Source organism: Eschrichtius robustus, chromosome 16 (genome assembly GCF_028021215.1).
Source record: "Eschrichtius robustus isolate mEscRob2 chromosome 16, mEscRob2.pri, whole genome shotgun sequence".
Classification (NCBI taxonomy): Eukaryota; Metazoa; Chordata; class Mammalia; order Artiodactyla; family Eschrichtiidae; genus Eschrichtius; species Eschrichtius robustus.
Genome location: NC_090839.1, coordinates 50,038,047 through 50,065,556, shown reverse-complemented (window position 1 = coordinate 50,065,556; position 27,510 = coordinate 50,038,047). Strand labels below are relative to the sequence as shown.

Below are 27,510 nucleotides of genomic sequence, written 5' to 3'. Positions count from 1 at the left end.
CCCACCCCAGGAGCCAAACGGAAGCTCCCCTGACACGTCACTTCCGCCAACCGAGGGGCGGGCTCGGCACCGGATGCGGAAGTCACTGCAGGGGTCACTGGGGAGGGTAGTCTTTGAGGCGGAGGCGTTAGAGAAAGGGGGTCACTGCACGGAGAGAAGCTACATGCTTTCGCTACATGCCTTATCCACGTGGCTTGAAGAAAAAAAAACAGGGGGAATCCGGGCGCCACAGTGGCCATTCTCCGGTGGCCGGAGCATGTCACCCAGAAACGGCTCCCTCAGAGGCCAGTGGGGGCGGCTGGCGGGCGGCGCGCTTGATGGCGCCGAGCATGCTGGGAGGTGTGGTCCCGGCGCCACCCGAAGATTCTGGGTAGTGTAGTCCTGGCGTCCTGTTGGAGTGGCCCCCGAGCTGGTGGTTCTAGTGACCCCGTGTTCTTTGGTGGCGCTGGTGAGTGTGGCTTCCACGGGCCCTCGCTGCAGCCGTGCCCTTCCCGCGCGGAAAGGTAAGTCCTGAAAGACTGGCCTGCGGGCTGGGGCTGGAGACGGTTCGGGTGGCGGGGAGAGGAGGTTCGGGCGGCTGGGACGCGCTGTCGTGGCTCAGGCCGTGCCCTGCCGGGTGTCACATTTTGGGATGTGGGCGCGCATCTCCGAGGGACGTGGGTGAAGCCCAGCCGCGATGCCCAGTGGTGGCGGCTGCTGGGCTCCGGCCTCGTCCTAGGTTCGGCCTTGGCCGAAATAGCGGTATTGGGAGAGGGGGTCGCTCATGCCACGAGTCCCCGGGTTTAGGGGTTTGAGTAAGTAGGCTTTGGGGGCCTTATGTTTCCGAGGGGGTGCCAGGTGCCAGCAGGCCCCGGTGCCAGGTGTCTCGAGTTCTGGTGGGTGGGAGCTGGTAGTTTTCTTTCGGGCCCGGCTACCCGTCGGCTTTGCTGAGGCCTCCCGCGGATGGGCGGCCGGCGTGGGCCAACGCGCCCGGGATGGGCTGGGTGTGGAGTGGCCATTTTGGCGTGATCTTGCGGGATGTGTGGGGGTGTCTCAGTTTGGCTGGTCGCCCCTGGGTTTGGGACTTGGAGGAAGAGGTCGTGTGGGGCCCACGGAGCAAGTTTTTCAGAGGTAAACCTGGAAACCATCATTGATCACGGGAATCGAGGATTTACACATCTCTGTTGTGGCCCGGCTTTGGGATCTTAGTTCCATTTTAAATTTTTATTACGGAGAAATTTTAAACGGAAATAAATAGAACTCCGTAGACCCATCACCCAGATTTAACCCTTATCACCTCGTGAACGATCTTGATTCATCTCAAAATGATACGCTGAGAATCCTTACAACCCACAGAGGTTCGCTGTCACTGCCCTGCTTAAGAGCCTGGCCTCCACAGCCAAATTTCATCCAGACTCTGTCACCTTATAACTGTGTCACCTTAGGTAAGAGATTGACCTCACTGTGCCTCGGTTATCTCATCTGTAAAATGAAAATAATAAATCTTACTTCACTGGGTTGTGAGACTAGAATGAGATAAAACTCATCCAGCGCCTGGAACAGTCTCCGGTATATACTAAGTGCCCAGTGAGTGTGAACTTCCCTAGTAAAGATCAGCGGTGAGAGAGGATCAGCTAAGGCCCGGTGTTCCAGCCTACATCCCGGCTCTGTTCCCAGCAAGCTGCCCGCAGTCTTTTCTTCTGTGGCAGGTCCCTTCCTGGTGCCTTTAAGGAGGAGGAAACCCTACCCTGCTGGAGCTTGAGAGTTTCCAGCGACTCTCCTGAACCTTTCGGTTCTCATTTCTGCCCCCTGTGGCTCCTGCCTGCCCAGAGAGGACTGCCTGGTGGGCCAGGGGAGGACTCCTGGGCTCCTGACAGCCCAGCCTCAGGTGGGGACTGCTTGCCTTTTGCCTGCTGAACCATGGGTGGGTTTCCTTCGCTCAACTTTTGACATCTTGTGCCTTGTGATGCCGCATCCTGGGATCAGGGCCCCAGCTGGTTTCCCCAGGAAGCAAGGCCTGTTGTAAGGGTGGCCATTTTCACAGGGACTGTTCTTCAGACCCCGCGTCCTCCTTCACTACCCCTCCATCCTTGCGCCAGCGCTCCGTCTCAGCGTTTGTTCAGACCTGCTCACTCCCGGGGCTTGTCCGCCGTGAAGGCCTCCGCCTTCTGGTCTCGTTCCGTCCAGCGCCCTCACTGCCTTTTTGTCCCAGGCTTGTCATTTCACACACAGATACCTCAGGAGGCAGCTTACACATAAGGACTTCTCGTTGTAATATAACCACAATTTCGTCATTACACCCAACAAAATTAATGGTTCCTTCTCCAGTTGTTTTAAAGTTTCTTTCAGTCAGAAGAGCTCTGGTCAGAGACAGGAGAGGGAGATGTATGTGGAATTCGGTGTGGTGGTTTTCCCTGTCTCTGCCCCTCTGCCCGCATTTCTTCTAACCTTGCAGATCTGGTTAACATCTGCAACTTCTGCCCTTGGTACAAGCTGGGCCTCTTTGTTCTTTCCAGACTTACCTCCTGTTCCGTGGCTGCCGTGTTCTCTCCCCTGTGCTGTGCCCTGGATCCCCTTCTCCTTCCCCGTCTCCACTCCCGCAGCGCCCTTGCTCCTGTCTCTTCTCCACCTTTTTCTCCCTCTGCCCCCCCTCCCCCCACCGCTGCCTCTTGTGTTGGGCACCTGAGGCATAAATACTGATCTTGCCATTCAGCCTGCTAGAAAAAGACCTTTCTAATCGTTTGCTCCTGTCCCCACTCCAAAGTCAGACTGCCCAGATTCAAATCTCAGTTTCACCATATCTAGCTGTGTGGCCCTGAGCATGTTATGTTGCCTCTCTGAGCCTTCTGTTCCTCATCTGCCAAATGGGGCTCAGAATGGTGTCCACCTGACAGGGATGTTGGGTGTGATAACCCTAGCCATGCGGTTAGAGCGCCTAGTACATAAATACTCAGTAATTGTTCGTTAGAATTATTATTAATGCTTCCAACTTGTTCTCCAAGTCACCCTTTCAGTGTCCTCCCCTATTCCCCACGTTCGTCAGACCCTGCTTTACAGCTGCATGGAAACTTATTCCATTGTCTGCTTTTGCTTCTCCGTACCTCTCTGCTTGAGTATCAACTCCTGTGATGAGCTGGGACGCGCTCCCCCGGCGGAGCACCCTGCACGTTCCCGGCAGTATTCCCAGGCTCCCGTTCGCGGTGGGATGCTTGACACATCAGGACCCCAGGGCTCAGGCTGTGTCATGACTGTCCAGCTGTCCCATTGGACTGGGAGGTGGTTCTTTGACGGTCGGGTGCCTCATCTTGTGCTTCTTGAGCCACTGATACAGTTCCTGGCACCGGGTTAGACTGAGTGATGCATGGTGAAGACATGATTGTCATCCTTGCTGGAAGGATGGAAGTTCACATGGGGAGTCTGATTGGAAAGTGCGCTGTGGGCATTAGTGGAGTGAGCCCTAAATAGCAAGTTAGTGTGGACTTGATGTGGGTGCAGGAGGGACCCAGTAAAGGGTCTTGAGCAGAGCAGGGACCACAGTTTCCCTCCAGCTCTTGTCCTGCAGCTCTCCTCCCCTTCAGAGCTAAACTCCTTGAAAGAATTCTCTTTTCTTGCTGTCTCCATTAATATCCTTCTGTTGCCTTTTAAATATTCCAGTAAGGCTTTTCAGCTTTACCCACTAAAAAATATTCTTTGTCTAAGTTACCACTGAGCTTCCTGTGGCTAAATACCAGTCCATGCTCAGCAACATTTTACAGAGTTGCGTTCGTCTTAGGATCTCCTTTCACGTTGCTGTCCCTGCTTTCCAGGTTTTCCTCCTACCTCATAGGCTGCTCCTCCTCTGTCTCCTGGGCTGGCTTCTTTACTCCCAGACCCCCCTGTGGAAGGCCCCGCTTCAGCTCCATCTCTCCTTGGTGGCCCCGTCCACTCTCAAGGCCTGAGATGCCATCTCTCTGAGGTTCAGACAAGATCTCTGCCTTCAACTCCAAATCCCAGTGTCCTGTCTACTTGGCATTTCCACTTGGGTATCTCATGGGCACCCAAAACTGATGTGTCCAACAACAAACTCTGATCAACTCCCGTAAACATGCCCTGACCCCGTGGAGGATGGACAGTTCTTTCAGGGAGTTCAGCTGTAAAAGGGAGCAGAGACATGGCAACGCCTTCAGCTTCCTCAGGCTCAGAACTTCGGAGTCGTCCACGACTCCTTTCTTGCTCTTACACTCCACATCCCCAATAAGCAGCCTCCGCCGCTCCCGCCGCGTGTTCCAGGCCACCACCTCACCTGGATGGTCATAGCCCTTGAGTGATCGCTCTGCTTCCTTCCTTGTCCCCCTCAGTACAGCTGTGTTAGTCAGCTCAGCAGGCAGGTCATGCATTTGCTCAAAGACCTCCAGTGGCTTCTCACCTCAGTCAAAGTCAAAACCTCCCCCACTCAGTGTCAGTCACCACATACCAGCCACAGTGAACTGTCTCTGTGTCTTGACTGTGCCAGGCCGACTCTTGCCTCAGGGCCTTTGCACTGGCTGTTCTCTTGCATGCGATGCTCTTTTCAGAGTTACTCACTTGGCTCATTCCCTCACAGCCTTCAGATTTTTATTCAATCATCTTATCAGCAAGGCCTTCCTAACCACTATTTAGAATCTCAAAACCCCGTCTCTTTTGTGTTACTTCTTTTCTGCTTCCCTGCTTTATTTTCTTTATCTCACTCATTACTTTCTGATCTGGTGTGTGTTTTATTTGTTAATTTAATATGTCCATCTTCCTCCTCTAAACTTGCATGTCAGTGAGGGCAGATGTTTTTGTCTTTGTTCACTTCTGTATCCCCAGGGTCTAAGATAGTGTCTGTCGCACACTAAGAGCTTAGGACATTTTTAATAAGTAATCCAGCCATGTGTAGATGGAACTAATTCTGGGAGGAACAGATCAGGCTGGCGGGGATGTTGGAAGATGGTCTGCAGAGCCTCTCTCAGGAGGGACTGTCCCTTCCCCAGCTGGGGTGGGGGTGGGAGGCATAGAGAGTTCTTGGAGGTGGGCTCAGTAGGTCTTGGTAACTGGTGTGATTTGGCAGGAAGAGGAGTACACCTGGTGCCCGAGTCAGCATGTGGGTGATGGGAAGGGTGCTTCAGTCATTAACGGAGCTGAAGAAGGCAGAGGCACAGCATGTCTGCGAGGGCTTTCATTATTGATTGCTGCACAACAAGCTCCGCAAAACCATGGCGTAGAGGAGCCACCATGTTGTCATCTCTCCCAGCTCCTTGGGTTAAATCCGCTGGGCAGTGCTTCTGCTCCGTGGGAGTTACAGATCCAGCTGAATTTTCCCCCAAAGTCACTTGTGGACTCTTTTGGGTTGGACCATCCAAGACGGTTCCGTCACACATCTGGTGCTTTAGTGGACTGGCTGGAAGGCTGGGGGCACCTGGGCCCCGCACTCTCTCTCCGCAGAGTATCGGGGCCTCTGCTTCTGCGTGGTCCCTCCAGCAGGGGAGTTGAAGTTCTTAAAGTGGCATCTCGGGCCTCCTGAGAGCATAAGCTGTGTAGCCTTCTTAAGACTTAAGCCTGTGGGACTTCCCTGGTGGTCCAATGGGTAAGACTCCACACTCCCAATGCAGGGGGCCTGGGTTCAATCCCTGGTCAGGGAACTAGATCCCACATGCTGCAGCTAAGACCCAGCACAGCCAAAGTAAATAAATAAATATTAAAAAAAAAAAAAAAAAGACTCAAGCCTGTAACTGACACAGTGTCACTTGTGCCACATTTGTTGGTTAAAGCAGGAACGAGGTCAGTCTGAAGGAGCTCCCAGTGTTTGAAGTTGAAATAATTTGAGCACCAAAATAGTGATAATATTCTTTTTTTTTTAAATTTTTTCACATCTTCATTGGAGTGAAATTGCTTCACAATGTTGTGTTAGTTTCTGCTGTACAACAAAGTGAATCAGCCATATGTATACATATATCCCCTCCCTCTTGGGCCTCCCTCCCACCCTCCCTATCCCACCCCTCTAGGTGGTCACAAAGCATCGAGTTGATCTCCCTGTGCTATCCAGCAGCTTCCCATTAGCCATCCATTTTACATTTGGTAGTGTATATATGTCAGTGCTACTCACTTCATCCTCTTTTATTTTTTTATTGGAGTATAGTTGACTTACAATGTTGTGTTCATTTCTGCTGTACAGCAAAGTTATCAGTTGTACATATACATATATCCACTGTTTTTTAGATTCTATTCCCATATAGGTCATTACAGAGTATTGAGTAGAGTTCCCTGTGCTATATAGTAGGTTCTTATTAGCTATCTATTTTATATATAGTAGTGTGTATATGTCAGTCCCAATCTCCCAATTTATCCCTTTCCCCGCCAACCTTTCCCCCCCCGTAACCATAAGTTTGTTTTCTATATCTGTGACTCATTTCTGTTTTTTAAGTTCATTTGTACCATTGTTTTAGATTCCACATATAATAAAGTGATAATATTCTAATATAACCTATAGGATAAACTATAAATCCACACTAAATAAATAAATAAGAAGGGACAACTCTTGCTTACAGAAGAATTCCAATTAATGTATTTATTTATTTTTCATATTTATTTATTTCTTTACTTGGCTGCACCGGGTCTTAGTTGCAGCAGGCAGGCTCCTTAGTTGCAGCATGCAAAGTCTTAGTTGCGGCATGCATGTGGGATCTAGTTCCCTGACCAGAGATCGAACCCAGGCCCCCTGCATTGGGAGCATGGAGTCCTATCCACTGTGCCACCAGGGAAGTCCCCAGTTAATGAATTTAGAATGAAAGAGGGAAATAGAACATTGTCATTTGGTCAACACCACAGTAATAATTGTTGCAGACAGGTCCCACAAAATTATGCTGAAATTAGTGGATGGAAGATTGAAGAGAAACAGGTTATTTGTATAATCTCAAAGTATCTCTCCCAAGACACATATTAATTATAAAGGGAAAAAGAGTGACTTTGCAATGGAGAAAGCCAGCAGACACTGCCTTAACCAAGTGATCAAGATCAAGGTTAACATCGTCAATAATGAAACATATCAATATCACGAACCCCTTGATAGGGTGCACTGAAAAAAGACACATGACTTCTGAGGAATTCTAGCCCAAAATGAACTAATATCATTCTAATCATTTTTTAAAAATCAGATAAACCAAAATTGACGGATGTTGTTCAAAAATGTCACTTTCATGAAAGAAGGAACTGTCACAGATTGGAGGAGATGAAAGATATATGACAGCTAAATGCAATGTTGGAAGCTCAGTTGATTCCTGGACCAGAAGAAGGACAGGACATTAGTGGAAAAACTGTTGAAATGTGGTTAAGAGTTGTAGTTTAGATAATAGTATTATATCAATGTTAATTTCCTGGTTTTGATCATTGTATTTTGGTTTTCCAAGATATTAGAGAAAACTAAGTGACAGTTATATGGGAATTGACATTTTTGCAACTTCTTTTTAAGTCTAAAATTAAAAATGAAAAGTTTTATGGATTCATCAATCTTACATTGAATTGGATGTTGGAAGAATGAGTGTTGAGTTTTGTTAAAGAATATTTCAGCATGTATAAATGCAATCATGATTTTTTTTCTTGGATCTGTTCATTAATATGGTGTATTATAGTAATGGATTTTCTAATATTGAACCAGTCTTACATTTCTGGGTAAATCCCACTTTGTCATGGTGAAATATTTTCTTATTGCTTTGAATGATGGTATGTTTTTGCCATGCATTTAATGTGGTAAAATATATATAACATAAGATTTACCATCTTAACCATTTTAAGTGTATAGTTCAGTAGCGTTAAGTACATTCATATTGTTGTGCAACCATCTGCGCTCTCCACCTGCAGAACTGAAACTCTGTACCCATTAAACCATAACTCTCTATTTCCCCTTCCCCCTAGCTCCTCTCAACCTTCATTCTACTTCCTGTCTCTATGGATTACTCTAGGTACCTCATATAAATGGAATCATACAGTATTTGTCCTTTTGTGTCTGGTTTGTTTCACTTAGCATAATATCTTTAAAGTTCATCCATGTTGTAGCATGTGTCAGAATTTTTTTTGAGGCTGAATAATAGTCATTGTATGTATATACCACATTTTGTTTATCCATTCATCTACTGACAGACACTTGGATTACTTTCACATTGTAGCTATTGTGAATAATGCTGCTCACACGAGTATACAAATATCTGTTCAAGTCCCTGCTTTCAATTCTTTTGGGGAAATACCCAGAAGTGGAACTGGTAGATCATATGATAATTTCTAATTTTTTTTGGATAATTTCTATTTTTAATTTTTTGAGGAACTGCTATATTATTTTCCATAGTGGTTGCACCATTGTACATTCCCACCAGCAATGCACAAGGGTTGAATGATGATTATGAAAAGTCTGATGGAAGTCTGGTATATTTTTTTGCCTAGAGTCGCTTAGGATTTTTGTTGTTATTCTTCAAAGCCTGATAGTTTTTCCAGTAGATACCTTGAAGTTGTTGGTTGTGAGTCAGTTTTTCCCTTGTACTCTGTAAGCCCTTTCATATTTAGATTCAGGTCATTTTTTAAAAAAAATTTTGTTGGAGTACAGTTGATTTACAATGTTGTGTTAGTTTCAGATGTACAGCAAAGTGATTCAGTTATACATATACATATATTCATTCTTTTTTAGATTCTTTTCCCATATAGGTTATTACAGAGTATTGAGTAGAGTTCCCTGTGCTATACAGTAGGTCCTTGTTGGTTATCTATCTATATCTATCTATATATTTTATATATAGTAGTGTATGTATGTTAATCCCAAGCTCCTAATTTATCCCTCCCCCCCCCCCCCCCCCACATTTCCCCTTTGGTAACCATAAGTTAGTTTTTGAAATCTGCGAGTCTGTTTCTGTTTTGTAAATAAGTTCATTTACGTCATTTTTAAAAGTTAGATTCCAGGGGCTTCCCTGGTGGCGCAGTGGTTAAGAATCCGCCTGCCAATGCAGGGGACACGGGTTCGAGCCCTGGTCTAGGAAGATCGCACATGCCACGGAGCAACTAAGCCTGTGCGCCACAACTAATGAGCCTGTGCTCTAGAGCCCATGAGCCACAACTACTGAGCCCGGGCACCACAACTACTGAAGCCCGCGTGCCTAGAGCCCGTGCTCCACAACAAGAGAAGCCACTGCAATGAGAAGCCCGCGCACCACCAGGAAGAGTAGCCCCCACTCGCCGCAACTAGAGAAAGCCAGCTCACAGCAACGAAGACTCAACGCAGTCAAAAATAAATAAAATAAATAAATTTAAAAAAAATTAGATTCCACATATGAGTGATATCACATGGTATTTGTCTTTCTCTTTCTGACTTACTTCACTTAGTATGATTATCTCTAGGTCCATCCATGTTGCTGCAAATGGCATTATTTCATTCTTTTTTATGGCTGATAGTCCATTGTATATATGTACCACATCTTTTTTGTCCATTCCTCTGTTGATAGACATTTAAGTTGCTTCCATATCCTGGCTACTGTAACTAGTGCTGCAGTGAACATTGGGGTGCATGTATCTTTTCTAATTATGGTTTTCTCTGGATATATACCCAGGAGTGGGATTGCTGGATCATATGGTAGTTCTATTTTTAGTCTTTTAGAGAACTTCCATACTGTTCTCCATAGTGGTTATGCCAATTTACATTCCCACCAACAGTGCAAGAGGGTTCCCTTTTCTCCACACCCTCTCCAGCATTTATTGTTTCTAGATTTTTTGATGATGGCCATTCTGACCGGTGTGAGGTGATCCTTCATTGTAGTTTTGATTTGCATTTCTCTGGTAATTAGTGATGTTGAGCATCTTTTCATGTGCTTTTTGGCCATATGTATGTCTTCTTTGAAGAAATGTCTATTTAGATCTTCTGCCCATTTTTTGATTGGGTTGTTTTTTTGACATAGAGCTGCATGGTCTGTTTGTATATTTCGGAGATTAATCCCTTGGCGATCGCTTCATTTGCAAATATTTTCTCCCTTTCTGAGGGTTGTCTTTTGGTCTTGCTTATGGTTTCCTTTGCTGTGCAAAAGCTTTTAAGTTTAATTAGATCCCACTTGTTTATTTTTGTTTTCATTTTCATTACCCTAGGAGGTGGGTCAAGAAAGATGTTGCTGTGATTCAAGTCATCTATTTTTGAAGTTTTCTTGGGTTATAGTTTTAAATATTAGTTCTGTTCCCTCCCCACCCTGCCACCCCAACCCTTTTTTGGTTTATTTCTTTGTTTTCTTCTGCAGGAGCTGCAATTATACAAATGAAATTCTTTGTTTGCCTGTTTTCCATTTCAACCATTTTTTCTCTAACTCTTTTTACTTCTTTATTTCATTTTCATTTCCTCCTGTTAGCTTTCAGTGGCCATCATGTTTTCAGTTCACTCTATTCTTCCTTGGTGTCTTATAATTTAGTCTTCATTTCTTTCTTTCTTTTTTTTTTTTTGGCTGTGTGGTTTGCAGTATCTTAGTTCCCCACACTTATTTACAAAACAGAAACAGACTCACAGATTTCAAAAACAAACTTATGGTTACCAAAGGGGAAATGAATTGATAATTCATTCTAATGGCCAGTTTTTGTCCTTCATTATTGCTTTAGGTTTCACTGGTTTTGTTCACAATGCAATGTTTTTTCTGTGTATACTTTTTACTTTTTAAAAGAAAAATCTTAAAAATAAAGGAGGCAATAGCATAATGAACATCCTTATGTGCATCATCTTGATTTAACACTTGTTTATATTTTGCCATATTTGTTGCTTCTGGGTTTTTGGTTTTTGGGTTCCTTTGGTGCTTAATAATTTTTTAATAATTTTTTATTAATGGAAAAATTTCAAACATATTCAAAGCAAGGAAACTATAATAAAACCCCAGCTTTAACAGTAAGCACTGTGTAGCAGTCTTGGGAGGGAGGTGGTTTGTCCAATTTTTCCTGAAGTGTTTTTTTTTTTTTTTCTTTTTTATAAATACATTTATTTATTTTTGGCTGTGTTGGATCTTCATTGCTGCCCACGGGCTTTCTCTTGTTGCGGCCGTGGTGCGCGGGCTTCTCATTGAGGTGGCTTCTCCTGTTGCAGAGCACGGGCTCTAGGGCTCAGCAGAGCACGGGCTCTAGGGCTCATGGGCTTAAGTTGCTCCACGGCACATGGGTTCTTCCTGGACCAGGGCTCGAACCCGTGTCCGGAATTGGCAGGTGGATTCTTAACAGTTGCGCCACCAGGGAAGCCCTCCTGAAGTGTTTTTAAAAGCAATCCTATGGATCATTTCATCCATAAATACTTCAGTGTATATTTTTTTAAAAAACAACCACAATAATACCATTTGTACAACCCCTCAAATTAATAATGATGTGTTAACATCTACAGTCAAATAGATAGCCTGAAAAACGTCTTTCTACATTTAGCTTGTTGGGATCAGGAGAGTTTGGGACCAAACCTACTGAAGGCCTGACTCTGAACATTTTTCCAGGGCCTTGGTAAAAACCAGACTGTTACACTTCCACTGTGCCACCCCTCCCCCAGTTGTGGGGTTGGAGAGCAGACCCTGACTCGCTCACTGGGAGAGCATTTCCAGCTGACACCCTCTAATTTCTGCTTTCCTTACCCGGATCTGCCTTCTGAGATATCATCCTTTAGGGATACCAGGAAAAATGGCCACAGGGTCCTGGGAAGCCAGGGTAATGGTGAGTGTTTCCTGCATTTCCACACTGGCTGTCGCAGGATGGACACAATCCCTTCTCTTGTCTTGACCACCTTGTTGGCACCTGGCAAAGTCCAGCTCTAGTCCTGGAAGTGTAACTTATCTTACCTGCAGCCTGTTTGACCCATGACTTGGTCAGTTTAGGAAGTTACCATCCCTGGAAATATTACCCGTGGAAAGGCACAGGATCAGAAAAGATGCAAGAAAAACCTTTAGTTTACACCTCAGATTGAACCCTGGCATGGAGACACACTACAACAACAAAAACAAAAACCAAGCAAATCTGGGGAATCTGAGTTCCAGAGTTGCCATACTATAAGATTCAGATATCCCATTTTCAATAACAAAAAAATCACAAGGCATACAGAGAAACAGGACAGTATAGCCCATTCTGAGGTTAAAAAATAAATCAATAGAAATGACCCCCAGTAGAGGCCAGATGGTGGACTTACTAGACAAAAGACTTTAAGACAGCTGTCAGAGCTAATGGAAAACATGAACGAGGTCAAGAAAACAATGTAAAAACAAAATGGAAATGTCAATAAAGAGATAGAAAACATGAAAAGGAACCAAGAAGCTTAATGAACTCTAAGTAGGATAATCTCTTAAAAGAGACCCACACCAAGATACATTATAATCAAGCCAAAGGCAACAGAGAATCTTGAGAGCAGCAACAGAGAGCTCAGAACTTAATCACAGATGTATGATCAGGTGATTTTCAACAACACTACCAAGGCCATTCCATGTGGAAAGGACAATCTATTCAATAGACGCTGCTGGGAAAACTTATACCCACATGGAAGAGAATGAAAATTAACTCAAAATGGATCAAAGACCTAAAAAGGTAAGAGCTAAAACTGTAAAACTCTTAGAAGAAAACATTGAGGAAAAGCTTCATGTAGTTGGATTTAGTTATGATTTGTTGGGTAATAACACCAAAAGCCCAGGCAGCAAAAGAAAAAATAGATAAATTGGACTTCATCAAGGTTAAAAACTTTTGTGCGTTAAAGAGTGTATATTTGCAAGTCATATATCCAATAAGTAATTAATATCCAGAATATATAAATATCTCAGATAACAACAACAACAAAAACCAAACGCCCCAATTCAAGAACCGTCAAAGGACTAGAATAGACGTTTTTGCCAGGAAGATATACAGATAGCAAATAAGCACATAAAAAGATGCTTACTGTCACTAATTATTAGGGAAATGTAAATACCACAATGAGAGATCATTTTATACATTTCACATGATGGCTATTACCAAAAACTCAGAGAGCAGCAAGTGTTGTCAAGGATGTAGGGATACTAGAATCCTTTTACATTGCTAGTGGAGATATAAAATGGTGTGGCTCCTGTGGAAAACAGTACAGTGGTTCCTGAAGAAACTGAACATAGAATTACCATTTGATTCAGCAATTCAACTTCTGGTTATATACCCCAAAGAACTGAAAGCAATTTGTATGGTAGTATTATTCACAATAGCTAAAAGGTGGATACAAACCCAATGTCCGTCAGTGGAGGAATGGTATATACATACAATAGAGTATTTTTTAGCCTTAAAAAGAAAGGAAATTCTGAGTACATGCTTCTACATGGCTGAAACTATTTTTTTTAATTTTTATTTTATATTGTAGTGTAGTTCACAATGTTGTGTTTCTGGTGTATAGCACAGTGATTCAGTTATACATTTACATGTATCTATTCTTTTTCAAATCCTTTTCCCATTTAGGTTGTTACAGAATATTGAGCAGAGGTCCCTGTGCTATACAGTAGGTCCTTGTTGGTTATCTGTTTTAAATACAGTAGTATGTATATGTCAGTCTCAAACTCCCAATTTATTCCTCCTCCCCACCTTTCCCTTTTGGTAACTATCTTTGTTTTCTAAGTCTGTGAGTCTGTTTCTGTTATGTAAATAAGTTCATTTGTGTCATTTTTTTTTTAGATTCTGCATATAAGCAAAATCATATGATATTTGTCTTTCTCTGTCTGACTTACGTCACTCCAGGTCCATCCACGTTGCTGCAGATGGCATTATTTCATTCTTTTTTATGGCTGAGTAATATTCCATTGTATATATGTACCACGTCTTCTTTATCCATTCATCTGTCGATGGACATTTAGGTTGCTTCCATGTCTTGGCTATTGTAAACAGCGCTGCAATGGACATTGGTGTACATGTATCCTTTCAAACCATGGTTTTCTCTGGATATGTGCCCAGGAGTGGGATTGCTGGATCATATAGTAGCTCTATCTTTCGTTTTTTAAGGAACCTCCATACTGTTTGCCACAGTGGCTGCACCAATTTGCATTCCCACCAACACTGTGGGAAGGCTCCCTTTTCTCCACACCCTCTCCAGCATTTATTGTTTGTAGACTTTTTGATGGTGACTAGTGTGAGGTGATATCTCGTTGTAGTTTTGATTTGCATTTCTCTAATAATTAATGATGTGGAGCATCTTTTCATGTGCCTCTTGGCCATCTGTATGTCTTCTTTGGGGTACATGGCTGACACTTGAAGTCATATGCTAAATGAAATAAGCCAGCACAAAAGGACAAATACTGTATGATTCCACTTATTTGTGATAAACAGACTAGCCAAATGTTGAATACATGGAGACAAAGTAAAATGATGGTTGGTTACCAGGGTTTCTGAGAAAGAGGGAGTCACGGTTTAATGGTTACAGAGTTTCAGCATGGGATGATGAACAGGTTCTGGAGGTGGAAAGTGGTGGTGGTTGTAAAACAGTGTCAACATACTTAATGTACTGAAATACGCACTTAAAAATGGTAAAAGTAGTAAAATGTTTCTGTATATTTTACAATAAAAATTTAAAACCTACAGGCTGCTACTACACTTGACCTATTCTGCATTCTACCACTAGGTGCCTTTTATTCCTCCCAAGTGGTCCTGCTTCCCATAATTCAGGCTCTCTCTCTTTCTTGGCCCACAGCGTCCTCTGCTTTGCTCCCCACACGCCTCATCAGGAATACCTGGCACCTTCCTCTTCCCTTGATTCCTGCCCTTCCCTCAAGACCAAGTTCCTGGGCCTCTCATGAAACCTTTCCTGATGTCTGTATTCCAGTGCGCTCTCAATTTTGAAATAGTGTTGAGGTAAAGATAGTAAAATGGGGCAGGCGGATGAGAATGGCACGTAGAGATGAATTTGTAGACCGAGTAGCCAAGAACGTCCACGCTGAGCATCCACAGTGTGGGACGGGAAGTTTAATGGACTGTTACCCACATTTCGTAAGTGAGAAAACAGAGGTGCTGGTTGATGGCGGGGTGGGCCCCAAACCAAGGCAGTAGGGTTCAAGTTCGTGCTCTTTACCACTCGCTGCTTGTGCCTCTCAGGCCAGGGAAGGCCAAAGGGGCCATGGGATTGAAGGGAAGGACAGAGCTGTATTTGGTCTTTGCCATAGTTGAATTGTGCTAACTTCATTCTGATGCTTCAACATTAAAACCATTGTTCAGGGCTTCCCTGGTGGCGCAGTGGTTAAGAATCCGCCTGCCAATGCAGGGGATGTGGGTCTGAGCCCTGGTCCGGGAAGATCCCACATGCCGTGGAGCAACTCAGCCCGTGCGCCACAACTACTGAGCCTGTGCTCTAGAGCTCGTGAGCCACAACTGCTGAGCCCGCGTGCCACAACTACTGAAGCCCGCATGCCTAGAGCCTGTGCTCCGCCACAGGAGAAGCCACCCAATGAGAAGCCCACGCACCGCAAAGAGTAGCCCCCGCTCGCCCCAACTAGAGAAAGCCCATGTGCAGCAACAAAGACCCATCGTGGCCAAAAATAAATAAATAAAAGAACCAAAGCTTAAAAGAAAAAAACAACATTGTTCAGACTATTCTTTTAAATTCTTAAGGTCTGTTGCTTTACTGTTATTTAATTTTTATGTTGTTTGCTCTTCCCTCAGCCTAGATTTAACGTTCCCGAAAGTTAAAGACTCCATTTTTTTGTAGGTATTCTCCAAAACAGCCCATTCAGTATCTCGAATGTGTAGGTTAAGTGCCACTGCCCGGATGGTGACACGGGTTAAAAGTCTTGGAACACAGGGCACCAGGGTCAAAGACAAAGTCTAGATATCTCACCTACCTCCCCCCGGGCAGCCTTCTGCCTGCCCCTTACCCTGAGTCCTGGGCAAGGCTGGCTCCTGGGTGAGCAGGGCTGTATTCTGTGTTACAGGCACACATGGCATTCAGAGATGTGGCTGTGGATTTCACCCAGGAGGAGTGGATGCTGCTGAGCCCTGATCAGAGGTCCCTGTACCGGGAGGTGATGCTGGAGAACTACAGCAACCTGGTCTCGCTGGGTAAGCCTGGCATCTCTCAGGACCCGTATCCCAGCTGCTGGGTACTTTAGGCTGTGCTTGAAGCAGCTGTCTTGCTTTCTGACTTTGCCTTTGGGTTGGACTCAAAAGCAGAGACACTCTGTTCCCTCTTTCCCCAGAGAAGGTCTGATTTTGTAGAATTGAAATGTGTAGAGGTGTGTGTGTGTCTGTGTGTTGTGTATGTGATAATCTGCATTTCTAGGCCTTTTCTCCCAGTCTCTTGGGTAAGCATGACATGTCTTCCTAGTTATTATCTTCTTTTAAATGAGTGAGTTGTTCTCTCCCCAGGATGCAGTAGGGTCAGTGAGCTGTCATCCTGGTTTCCCCTCCCCTGCAGAGAGCTCCCCACTCTCAGGTCTTTCCCACCACCTTTTGAAATTCCCCACCCAGTGTGGCTCTGAGTTCAGGAACTGGCTTTTGAGCCTGTAACCTACAGCCATCTTGTTTTCTTTTCCTATGAGCAGGGATTCCATTTTCTAAGCCAAAACTCATCACCCAGCTGGAGCAAGGGAAGGAAACCTGGAGAGAAGAGAGAAAATGCCCACCGGCCACTGGCCCGGGTGAGTGGGGAACACTGGGCAGCTCAGGGGGTTGGGGGCGAGAAGGCCTCGCTCAGGTGCTGGGGAGGGAGGCTGTTGTGCTGGCCCCGGGGCCACCCTGTGTGCTGCCCGCCGTGTGACCTTCCAGCCCTTCATCTGCACTCTAGCTTTCCCTTTTTGCCCTCTCTGCCTCCCTCAGTTCTCTCCCACATTCATAGGCTTCTTGCTCTTGTTACTATATTTTTAAAAGATCAAGCAAGAATGTGGAAGTAAAACTGAGTGAGCTAAAGAAAAAAGGCAAGCCCAGTGGGAGGAAGGAAGGCTATAAAAAGCCAATTGGGAAATTGAAATGGAATTCTAAAAAAATTTTAAGAATGGATTTCACCCAGGAGGGTGAAACTTTAAATGGTTATATAAGTGCCTATATAATCCTCAATTTTGTCTCTTAGCCCTCAAAGCCTGAACTAGTTACTATTTGGCCATTTAAGAAAAAGTTTGCTGACCCCTGCTCAAAGGGATTACAATATACAGCCTTCACTTTTCCTTTTCTACTTATTCTGGATACCACTTTAAGTAAAATGTAAGAACAGTGCAATTGCACACTTCAAATTAAACCTTTTTCCCCACTTGGTTTTATTCTATAGTTGTCATTTGCACTGCACCTCTATACTTTCTAAACTCCCTAATACAATGTTAAAATATGTTTTAAACACTCATATGTATTTATTTTTTAATCAAAAGAAAAAATGTTTTTATACTCATCCAGATAATTTACCATTTTCTGTGCTCTTCATTATTTTCCTGAAGATTTGAGTTTCTACCTGATAGCATTTTCGTTGTCTAGCATTTCTTGTAGTACAGGTGGCAGTGTATTCATTTAAATTTTGTTTTTCTGAATGTGTATTTCATCTTCATTCTGGAAGGATATTCTCACTGGATATAGAATTCTAGATTGGTTTAGTTTTTCACCACGTTAAAGATACTGTTCCCCTGTTCTGGCCTCTACTATTTCTGATGAGAAATCAGCTGTCATTTACACAATGATTACCTTGGTTTTTTTGTTACTTTTCTTTTTAAACCTCTGGCTACTTTCAGAGTTTTCTGTATATGTTTGGTGTTCAGCTCTTTGACTGTGACATAACTGAGGAAACATGCTTTTCTTTGTATTTTCCCTGCTTAGGGCTTGCTGAGATTTTTGAATCTATAAATTTATGGCTAGAGCCAAATTTGGGCAATTTTTGGGCATTATTCTATCATGGTTTTTTTCTGTTCCCTTCTCTCCCCCTTTTGGGGACTACAGTTACATGTGTATTAGTCCTTTTTACATTGTCCCACAGGTTGTTGAGCCTGTTTTTTTTGTTTTTTTTTTCCCTCTCTGTTCTTCAGATTGATTTCTGTTGATCTGTCATCTCCAATATGCTACTAAGTTCTGGCCAGTGAATTGTTCATTTTAGATGTGGTATTTTTTGAGTTTTGTCATTTCCATTTACTTTTATTATAATTTTCCATTTTCATGATAATATTTCCTAACTGTTCATTAATGAAGAGCAAATTTTCCTTTACCTTCTTTAGCAGAATAACTCAGATACTTAGTGGATACATTTTTATTTATTTATTTATTTATTATTTTTTTTAACATCTTTATTGGAGTATAATTGCTTTACAATGGTGTGTTAGTTTCTGCTTTATAACAAAGTGAATCAGTTATACATATACATATGTTCCCATATCTCTTCCCTCTTGCGTCTCCCTCCCTCCCACTCACCCTCCCTTTCCCACCCCTCTAGATGGTCACAAAGCACTGAGCTTATCTCCCTGTGCTATGTGGTTGCTTCCCACTAGCTATCTGTTTTACGTTTGGTAGTGTATATATGTCCATGCCATGCTCTCACTTTGTCACAGCTTACCCTTCCCCCTCCCCATATCCTCAAGTCCATTCTTTAGTAGGTCTGTGTCTTTATTCCCGTCTTGCCACTAGGTCCTTCATGACTTTTTTTTTTTTTATCTTAGATTCCATATATATGCGTTAGCATACGGTATCTGTTTTTCTCTTTCTGACTTACTTCACTCTGTATGACAGACTCTAGGTCCATCCACCTCACTACAAATAACTCAATTTCGTTTCCTTTTATGGCTGAGTAATAATAGTCCATTGTATACATGTGCCACGTCTTCTTTATCCATTCATCTGTCGATGGACACTTAGGTTGCTTCCATGTCCTGGCTATTGTAAATAGAGCTGCAATGAACATTTTGGTACATGACTCTTTTTGAATTATGGTTTTCTCAGGGTATATGCCCAGTAGTGGGATTGCTGGGTCGTATGGTAGTTCTATTTTTAGTCTTTTAAGGAACCTCCATACTGTTCTCCATAGTGGCTGTATCAATTTATATTCCCACCAACAGTGCAAGAGTGTTCCCTTTTCTCCACACCCTCTCCAGCATTTATTGCTTCTCGATTTTTTGATGATGGCCATTCTGACAGGTGTGAGATGATACCTCATTGTAGTTTTGATTTGCATTTCTCTAATGATTAATGATGTTGAGCATTCTTTCATGTGTCTGTTGGCAATCTGTATATCTTCTTTGGAGAAATGTCTATTTAGGTCTTCTGCCCATTTTTGGATTGGGTTGTTTGTTTTTTTGTTACTGAGCTGCATGAGCTGCTTGTAAATCTTGGAGATTAATCCTTTGTCAGTTGCTTCATTTGCAAATATTTTCTCCCATTCTGAGGGTTGTCTTTTGGTCTTGTTTATGGTTTCCTTTGCTGTGCAAAACCTTTTAAGTTCCATTAGGTCCCATTTGTTTATTTTTGTTTTTATTTCCATTACTCTAGGAGGTGGATCAAAAAAGATCTTGCTGTGATTTATGTCAAAGAGTGTTCTTCCAATGTTTCCCTCTAAGAGTTTTATAGTGTCCAGTCTTACATTTAGGTCTTGAATCCATTTTGAGTTTATTTTTGTGTATGGTGTTAGGGAGTGTTCTAATTTCATTGTTTTACATGTAGCTGTCCAGTTTTCCCAGCACCACTTATTGAAGAGACTGTCTTTTCTCCATTGTATATCTTTGCCTCCTTTGTCATAGATTAGTTGACCATAGGTGCGTGGGTTTATCTCTGGGCTTTCTATCTTGTTCCGTTGATCTGTGTTTCTGTTTTTGTGCCAGTACCATATTGTCTTCATTACTGTAGCTTTGTAGTGTAGTATGAAGTCAGGAAGTCTGATTCCTCCAGCTCCGTTTTTTCTCCTTCAAGACTGCTTTGGCTATTCGGGTCTTTTGTGTCGCCATACAAATTTTAAGATGATTTGTTCTAGTTCCGTAAAAAATGCCATTGGTAATTTGATAGGGATTGCATTGAATCTGTAGATTGCTTTGGGTAGTATAGTCATTTCCACAATATTGATTCTTCCAATCCAAGAACATGGTATATCTCTCCATCTGTTGGTATCATCTTTAATTTCTTTCAACAGTGTCTTATAGTTTTCTGCACACAGGTCTTCTGTCTCCCTAGGTAGGTTTATTCCTAGGTATTTTATTCTTTTTGTTGCAATGGTAAATGGGAGTGTTTCCATAATTTCTCTTTCAGATTTTTCATCATTAGTGTATAGGAATGCCAGAGATTTCTGTGCATTAATTTTGTATCCTGAAACTTTACCAAATTCATTGATTAGCTCTAGTAGTTTTCTGGTGGCATCTTTAGGATTCTCTATGTATAGTATCATGTCATCTGCAAACAGTGACAGCTTTACTTCTTCTTTTCCAATTTGGATTCCTTTTATTTCTTTTTCTTCTCTGATTGCCGTGGCTAGGACTTCCAGAACTATGTTGAATAATAGTGGTGAGAGTGGACATCCTTGTCTTGTTCCTGATCTTAGAGGTAATGCTTTCAGTTTTTCACCATTGAGAATGATGTTTGCTGTGGGTTTGTTGTATATGGCCTTTATTATGTTGAGGTAGGTTCCCTCTATGCCCACTTTCTGGAGAGTTTTTACCATAAATGGGTGTTGAATTTTGTCAAAAGCTTTTTCTGCATCTATTGAGATGATCATATGGTTTTTATTCTTGAATTTGTTAATATAGTGTATCACATTGATTGATTTGCATATATTGAAGAATCCTTGCATTCCTGGGATAAATCCCACTTGATCATGGTGTATGATCCTTTTAAAGTGTTGTTGGATTCTGTTTGCTAGTATTTTGTTGAGCATTTTTGCATCTATATTCATCAGTGATATTGGTCTGTAATTTTTTTATTTTTTTTTTGTAGTATCTTTGGTTTTGGTATCAGGGTGATGGTGGCCTCATGGAATGAGTTTGGGAGTGTTCCTTCCTCTGCAATTTTTTGGAAGAGTTTGAGAAGGGTGGGTGTTAGCTCTTCTCTGAGTGTTTGATAGAATTCACCTGTGAAGCCATTGGTCCTGGACGTTTGTTTGTTGGAAGATTTTTAATCACAGTTTCAATTTCATTACTTGTGATTGGTCTGTTCATATTTTCTGTTTCTTCCTGGTTCAGTCTTGGAAGGTTATACCTTTCTAAGAATTTGTCCATTTCTTCCAGGTTGTCCATTTTATTGGCATAGAGTTGCTTGTAGTAGTCTCTTAGGATGCTTTGTATTTCTGTGGTGTCCATTGTAACTTCTCCTTTTTCATTTCTAATTTTATTGATTTGAGTCCTGTCCCTCTTTTTCTTGATGAGTCTGGCTAATGGTTTATCAATTTTGTTTATCTTCTCAAAGAACCAGCTTTTAGTTTTATTGATCTTTGCTATTGTTTTCTTTGTTTCTATTTCATTTATTTCTGCTCTGATCTTTATGATTTTTTTCCTTCTGCTAACTTTGGGTTTTGTTTGTTCTTCTTTCTCTAGTTCCTTTAGGTGTAAGGTTAGATTGTTTATTTGAGATTTTTCTTGTTTCTTGAGGTAGGCTTGTATAGCTATAAACTTCCCTCTTAGAACTGCTTTTGCTGCATCCCATAGGTTTTGGATCGTCGTGTTTTCATTGTCATTTGTCTCTAGGTATTTTTTGATTTCCTTTTTGATTTCTTGGGTGATCTCTTGGTTATTTAGTAACGTATTGTTTAGCCTCCATGTGTTTGTGTTTTTTACGTTTTTTTCCCTGTAATTCATTTCTAATCTCATAGCGTTGTGGTCAGAAAAGATGCTTGATATGATTTCAATTTTCTTAAATTTACTGAGGCTTGATTTGTGACCCAAGATGTGATCTATCCTGGAGAATGTTCCGTGCACACTTGAGAAGAAAGTGTAATCTGCTGTTTTTGGATGGAATGTCCTATAAATATCAATTAAATCTATCTGGTCTATTGTGTCATTTAAAGCTTCTGTTTCCTTATTTGTTTTCATTTTGGATGATCTGTCCATTGGTGTAAGTGAGGTGTTAAAGTCCCCCACTATTATTGTGTTACTGTTGATTTCCTCTTTTATAGCTGTTTGTTAGCAGTTGCCTTATGTATTGAGGTGCTCCTATGTTGGGTGCATATATATTTATAATTGTTATGTCTTCTTGGATTGATCCCTTGATCATTATGTAGTTTCCTTCCTTGTCTCTTGTAACATTCTTTATTTTAAAGTCTATTTTATCTGATATGAGTATAGCTACTCCAGCTTTCTTTTGATTTCCATTTGCATGGAATATCTTTTTCCATCCCCTCACTTTCAGTCTGTATGTGTCCCTAGGTCTGAAGTGGGTCTCTTGTAGACAGCATATATATAGGTCTTGTTTTTGTATCCATTCAGCAAGCCTTTGTCTTTTGGTTGGAGCATTTAATCCATTCACGTTTAAGGTAATTATCGATACGTATGTTCCTGTGACCATTTTCTTAGTTGTTTTGGTAGGTCCTTTTCTTCTCTTGTGTTTCCCACTTAGAGAAGTTCCTTTAGCATTTGTTGTAGAGCTGGTTTGGTGGTGCTGAATTCTCTTAGCTTTTGCTTGTCTGTAAAGCTACTGATTTCTCCATTGAATCTGAATGAGATCCTTGCCAGGTAGAGTAATCTTGGTTGTAGGTTCTTCCCTTTCATCACTTTAAGTATATCATGCCACTCCCTTCTGGCTTGTAGAGTTTCTGCTGAGAAATCAGCTGTTAACCTTATGGGAGTTCCCTTGTATGTTAGTTTTCATTTTTCCCTTGCTGCTTTCAATAATTTTTGTCTTTAATTTTTGCCAATTTGATTACTGTGTGTCTCAGCGTGTTTCTCCTTGGGTTTATCCTGTATGGGACTCTCTGCGCTTCCTGGACTGGGGTGGCTATTTCCTTTCCCATGTTAGGGAAGTTTTCGACTATAATCTCTTGAAATATTTTCTGTGGTCCTTTCTCTCTCTCTTCTCCTTCTGGCACCCCTATAATGCGAATGTTGTTGCGTTTAATGTTGTCCCAGAGGTCTCTTAGGCTGTCTTCATTTCTTTTCATTCTTTTTTCTTTATTCTGTTCCGCAGCAGTGAATTCCACCATTCTGTCTCCCAGGTCACTTATCCGTTCTTCTGCCTCAGTTATTCTGCTATTGATTCCTTCTAGTGTAGTTTTTATTTCAGTCATTGTATTGTTCATCTCTGTTTGTTTGTTCTTTAATTCTTCTAGGTCTTTGTTAAACATTTCTTGCATCTTCTCGATCTTTGCCTCCATTCTTTTTCCGAGGTCCTGGATCATCTTCACTATCATTATTCTGAATTCTTTTTCTGGAAGGTTTCCTACCTCCACTTCATTTAGTTGTTTTTCTAGGGTTTTATCTTGTTCCTTCATCTGGTACATAGCCCTGTGCCTTTTCATCTTGTCTATCTTTCTGTGAATGTGGTTTTTTTTTTTTCCCACAGGCTGCAGGATTGTAGTTCTTGCTTCTGCTGTCTGCCCTCTGGTGGATGAGGCTGTCTAAGAGGCTTGATGGGAGGGACTGGTGGTGGGTAGAGTTGTCTGTTGCTCTGGTGGGCAGAGCTCAGTAAAACTTTAATCCACTTGACTGCTGATGGGTGGGGCTGGGTTCCCTCCCTGTTGGTTGTTTGGCCTGAGGCAACCCAACACTGGAGCCTACCTGGGCTCTTTGCTGGGGCTAATGGCAGACTCTGGGAGGGCTCACGCCAAGGAGTACTTCCCAGAACTTCTGCTGCCAGTGTCCTTGTCCCCACGGTGAGCCACAGCCACCCCCTGCCTCTGCAGGAGACCCTCCAACACTAGTAGGTAGGTCTGGTTCAGTCTCCCCTGGGGTCACTGCTCCTTCCCCTGGGTCCCGATGCGCACACTACTTTGTGTGTGCCCTCCAAGAGTGGAGTCTCTGTTTCCCCCAGTACTGTCGAAGTCCTGCAATCAATTCCTACTAGCCTTCAAAGTCTGATTCTCTGGGAATTCCTCCTCCCATTGCCGGACCCCCAGGTTGGGAAGCCTGACGTGGGGCTCAGAACCTTCACTCCAGTGGGTGGACTTCTGTGGTATAAGTGTTCTCCAGTCTGTGAGTCACCCACCCACCAGTTATGGGATTTGATTTTACTGTGATTGCACCCCTCCTACCGTCTCATTGTGGCTTCTCCTTTGTCTTTGGATGTGGGGTATCTTTTTTGGTGAGTTCCAGTGTCTTCCTGTCGATGATTGTCCAGCAGCTAGTTGTGATTCTGGTGTTCTCGCAAGAGGGAGTGAGAGCACGTCCTTCTACTCTGCCATCTTGGTTCCTCCCCCTGGGGAAATTTTTATTTAGATTAATTACGGAAGTTAACAGGGCTTGAATTGGTCAGGGGCACCAGTCACTGGGGGGCCTAGACTATGTTTCTGTTGTTTATTGCTGAAAGCCTACTGCCTTGTAGAAATTCTGGTACAAAGTAATCCTCTAATGAATATTTGTTAGTGAGGCGGGACACTCCAGTTCAGGTGTTTTCGCTCGTGATCTCTTTAACCGTGACTATGCTGCCTCCTCCACCAGGGGTCCTCCAGTCTGAATGACTGCTCTCCTTCCACCCCATTCTCCTAGGGAAACAGGGGAGACAAAGACCCTTCCACGAGGGTCCTGTGGTTAGATCTCTCTGTCATAGAATACCATTTGGGCCCAGTTTCTATCACTGTGGTGGCTGGGCGTTAGGAGGTAAATGTAGCAGGTCCTGTGAAGGAAGTCTTGCCAGGTAGCCCATAAGTTCTAAGCATTTGGAAGAACAGGGAATCAAGTCTTAACATCAGATGAGGCAGAACTGCTCCGGCTGCCTCTGGTCTCAGTTCTGACTCACGCTCCTCTCTCTGCAGCAGAACCAAAGCCAGAACTCCACCTCGGTCCCTTCCGCCCTCCGGACTTCTCCAGTCAGCAGTTCCACTTGCAGCACACGCTGTGTAGTCCCCCTCCCTGGATCTTCACGTGCTGGTGTGCAGAAGAGCCTGTCCGGCCAGGAGATCCGTGCCCTGGGGACCAGCAGCAGCAGCAAGCCTCTGATGGAAGTCCCTGGAACGATAACACAGAAGGTCAGGAGAGAGAAGGCACCCAGCCTTTGTTTGGAAGGACAAAGAAAAGGACTTCAGGTGCATTCCCCAGGCCGCCACCCCAGCGGCAGCCGGTCAGCTCTGGGGATGGCATCCAAGGCGTGGAGGTAGCGGCCAGCCCAGCTCAGACGGGGAACCCCGAGGAAACAGACAGACTGTTGAAGAGGATAGAAGTCTTAGGATTTGGCACAGTCAACTGTGGGGAGTGTGGACTGGGCTTCAGCAAGATGACAAACCTGCTCAGTCACCAGAGGATACACTCAGGGGAGAAGCCGTATGTGTGCGGGGTGTGTGAGAAGGGCTTTAGCCTAAAGAAAAGCCTTGCCAGACACCAGAAGGCACACTCGGGGGAGAAGCCCATCGTGTGCAGGGAGTGTGGGCGAGGCTTTAACCGGAAGTCGACACTCATCATACACGAGAGGACACACTCAGGCGAGAAGCCTTACATGTGCAGCGAGTGCGGGCGAGGCTTCAGCCAGAAGTCAAACCTCATCATACACCAGCGGACACACTCTGGGGAGAAGCCCTACGTGTGCCAGGAATGTGGGAAAGGCTTCAGCCAGAAGTCAGCTGTCGTCAGACACCAGAGGACGCACTTGGAGGAGAAGACCATCGTGTGCAGCGACTGTGGACTGGGCTTCAGCGACAGGTCGAACCTCATCTCACACCAGAGGACACACTCCGGGGAGAAGCCTTATGCCTGCAAGGAGTGTGGGCGGTGCTTCAGGCAGAGAACCACCCTTGTCAACCACCAGAGGACACACTCCAAGGAGAAGCCTTATGTGTGTGGCGTGTGTGGGCACAGCTTCAGCCAGAATTCAACCCTCATCTCACACAGGCGGACACACACTGGGGAGAAGCCTTACGTGTGTGGGGTGTGTGGGCGAGGCTTCAGTCTCAAGTCACACCTCAACAGACACCAGAACATACACTCAGGGGATAAGCCCATTGTGTGTAAGGACTGTGGGCGAGGCTTCAGCCAGCAGTCAAATCTCATCAGACACCAGAGGACACACTCAGGGGAAAAGCCCATGGTGTGTGAGGAGTGCGGGCGAGGCTTCAGCCAGAAGTCAAACCTCGTTGCACACCAGAGGACACACTCAGGGGAAAAGCCGTACGTGTGCAGGGAGTGTGGGCGAGGCTTCAGTCACCAGGCAGGTCTCATCCGGCACAGGCGGAAACACTCGAGGGAAAAGCCTTACACTTGCAGGCAGTGTGGACTCGGCTTTAGCAATAAGTCAGCTTTAATCACGCACAAATGGGTACACTTGGAAGAGAAGCCCTGTTTATTCAGAGAGTGTGGCCAAGGCTTTCCCCAAAAGTCACACCTCATCTTACATCAGATGACACACCAGGGCAAGAAGCCTTATGTGTGCAAGACGTGTGGACAAGGCTTTAGCCAGAAGTCTCACCTCAGCAGACACAGGAGGATGAAGTCCGCCCACCACAAACTGCGACTTCAGTCTGACCCTGAGGCCTACTCAGAGCAATCTTCTGACCCCTTACACTCGCTTTGAGAGTGAAGATGGTGGCGAGGACTGAATAATCAAACATCTTACACTTTCATGAAACGCATTCCGTAAGTGGTCAAAGGACATTTGACTTCGTTTACTTCCTCCATGCTAAGTCTTCATGTTTTGTGGTCTTTTGTTCTAATAAACTGCTTCTTTACAAACCTTGGCTGTGTACCTCATTCACTCCTCTATGAAGATAGGGAATAAGGAGTGTTACGGAAATCTTGAGCTGCTGAGTCCACTATTCCATAAAAATTCAATTCCTTGTAAGACATAAGAACTGAGTCACTCCGTATTTATTGGAAAAGTCTGGTCACCTGTATAGGGAGAGAATCTGGGGACTGTATTCAGGGGATTCAGGTGAGGGGAGGGAATCTTCCAAGAAATATGGCTTCCCCTAGCCATTCCTCTCATCTGCAGCCCCCTTTCTTGCCCCTCTCCTCCTGGCTCTGAAACATCTACATTGTTGCCTTTGCTGAATCATCCCCTAACTACCTTTATTGCTTTTTTTCAGGCTTTAGTCCCTAGTCCTCATGTCTTGGGGCCCCCTTGACAATATATTGTCCCCAGCACTCTAGTCTCAGAGCCTGGTCCTCCGGCTATGACAACCTTGGGTCTCCAGTCACACTATTCAGATCACCAGGAACATGGTGTTCTGATAATGAGACAGCCTGTAAGCAGGTTTCCTCCTAAGCCCTTCGGTAACAGGAGTAAGACTTGAAGCCACATTCCCCAATCAGCCCTGTAACATCAGGGTTAGAACTTCCAGTTGTACTCCATGGCACTCCACCGCATGCCCAGCCCTCACGCCAACCATCCAGTAACTGGTCTAAGGTCCCTTAGCCACACACCCTCAAGAGTTAGAACTTAGTAGTTCTCCAACCACAAGGCTATTTATCATAGTGAAAAGATATTTAATCATATTTGAAGATTCTTAACCATACCTCCTTCATTGTGTTCCCATCCACAGTGGTT

General features: G+C 43.8%; 1 protein-coding gene across 7 annotated transcripts; it reads left to right on the top strand.

The window, feature by feature from the left end:
• The first annotated feature begins 320 nt into the window (after positions 1-320).
• Positions 321-26,696, top strand: ZNF133 (zinc finger protein 133). 7 transcript variants are annotated; one of them, XM_068524073.1, is made up of 6 exons: positions 321-503; positions 1,689-1,867; positions 14,642-14,760; positions 15,876-16,002; positions 16,485-16,580; positions 24,794-26,696. In XM_068524073.1, the coding sequence occupies exons 4-6, from the start codon at positions 15,882-15,884 to the stop codon at positions 26,536-26,538; spliced, it is 1,962 nt and encodes a 653-aa protein (XP_068380174.1). In that variant the 5' UTR covers positions 321-503; positions 1,689-1,867; positions 14,642-14,760; positions 15,876-15,881; the 3' UTR covers positions 26,539-26,696. The 7 variants fall into 7 exon arrangements, with proteins under 7 accessions (XP_068380174.1, XP_068380173.1, XP_068380175.1 ...); XM_068524072.1 differs by having other exon boundaries at positions 24,791-26,696; XM_068524074.1 differs by lacking the exon at positions 1,689-1,867 and having other exon boundaries at positions 382-503; positions 24,791-26,696.
• The last annotated feature ends 814 nt before the right edge of the window (positions 26,697-27,510 follow it).

Coding starts and splice junctions, on each gene's coding strand:
- ZNF133 (XM_068524072.1), top strand. CDS start 15,882: ATGGCATTCAGAGATGTGGCTGTGGATTTCACCCAGGAGGAGTGGATG. Junction 16,003..16,484: donor CAGCAACCTGGTCTCGCTGG/GTAAGCCTGGCA, acceptor TCCTATGAGCAG/GGATTCCATTTTCTAAGCCA. Junction 16,581..24,790: donor CCCACCGGCCACTGGCCCGG/GTGAGTGGGGAA, acceptor CTCTCTCTGCAG/CAGAACCAAAGCCAGAACTC.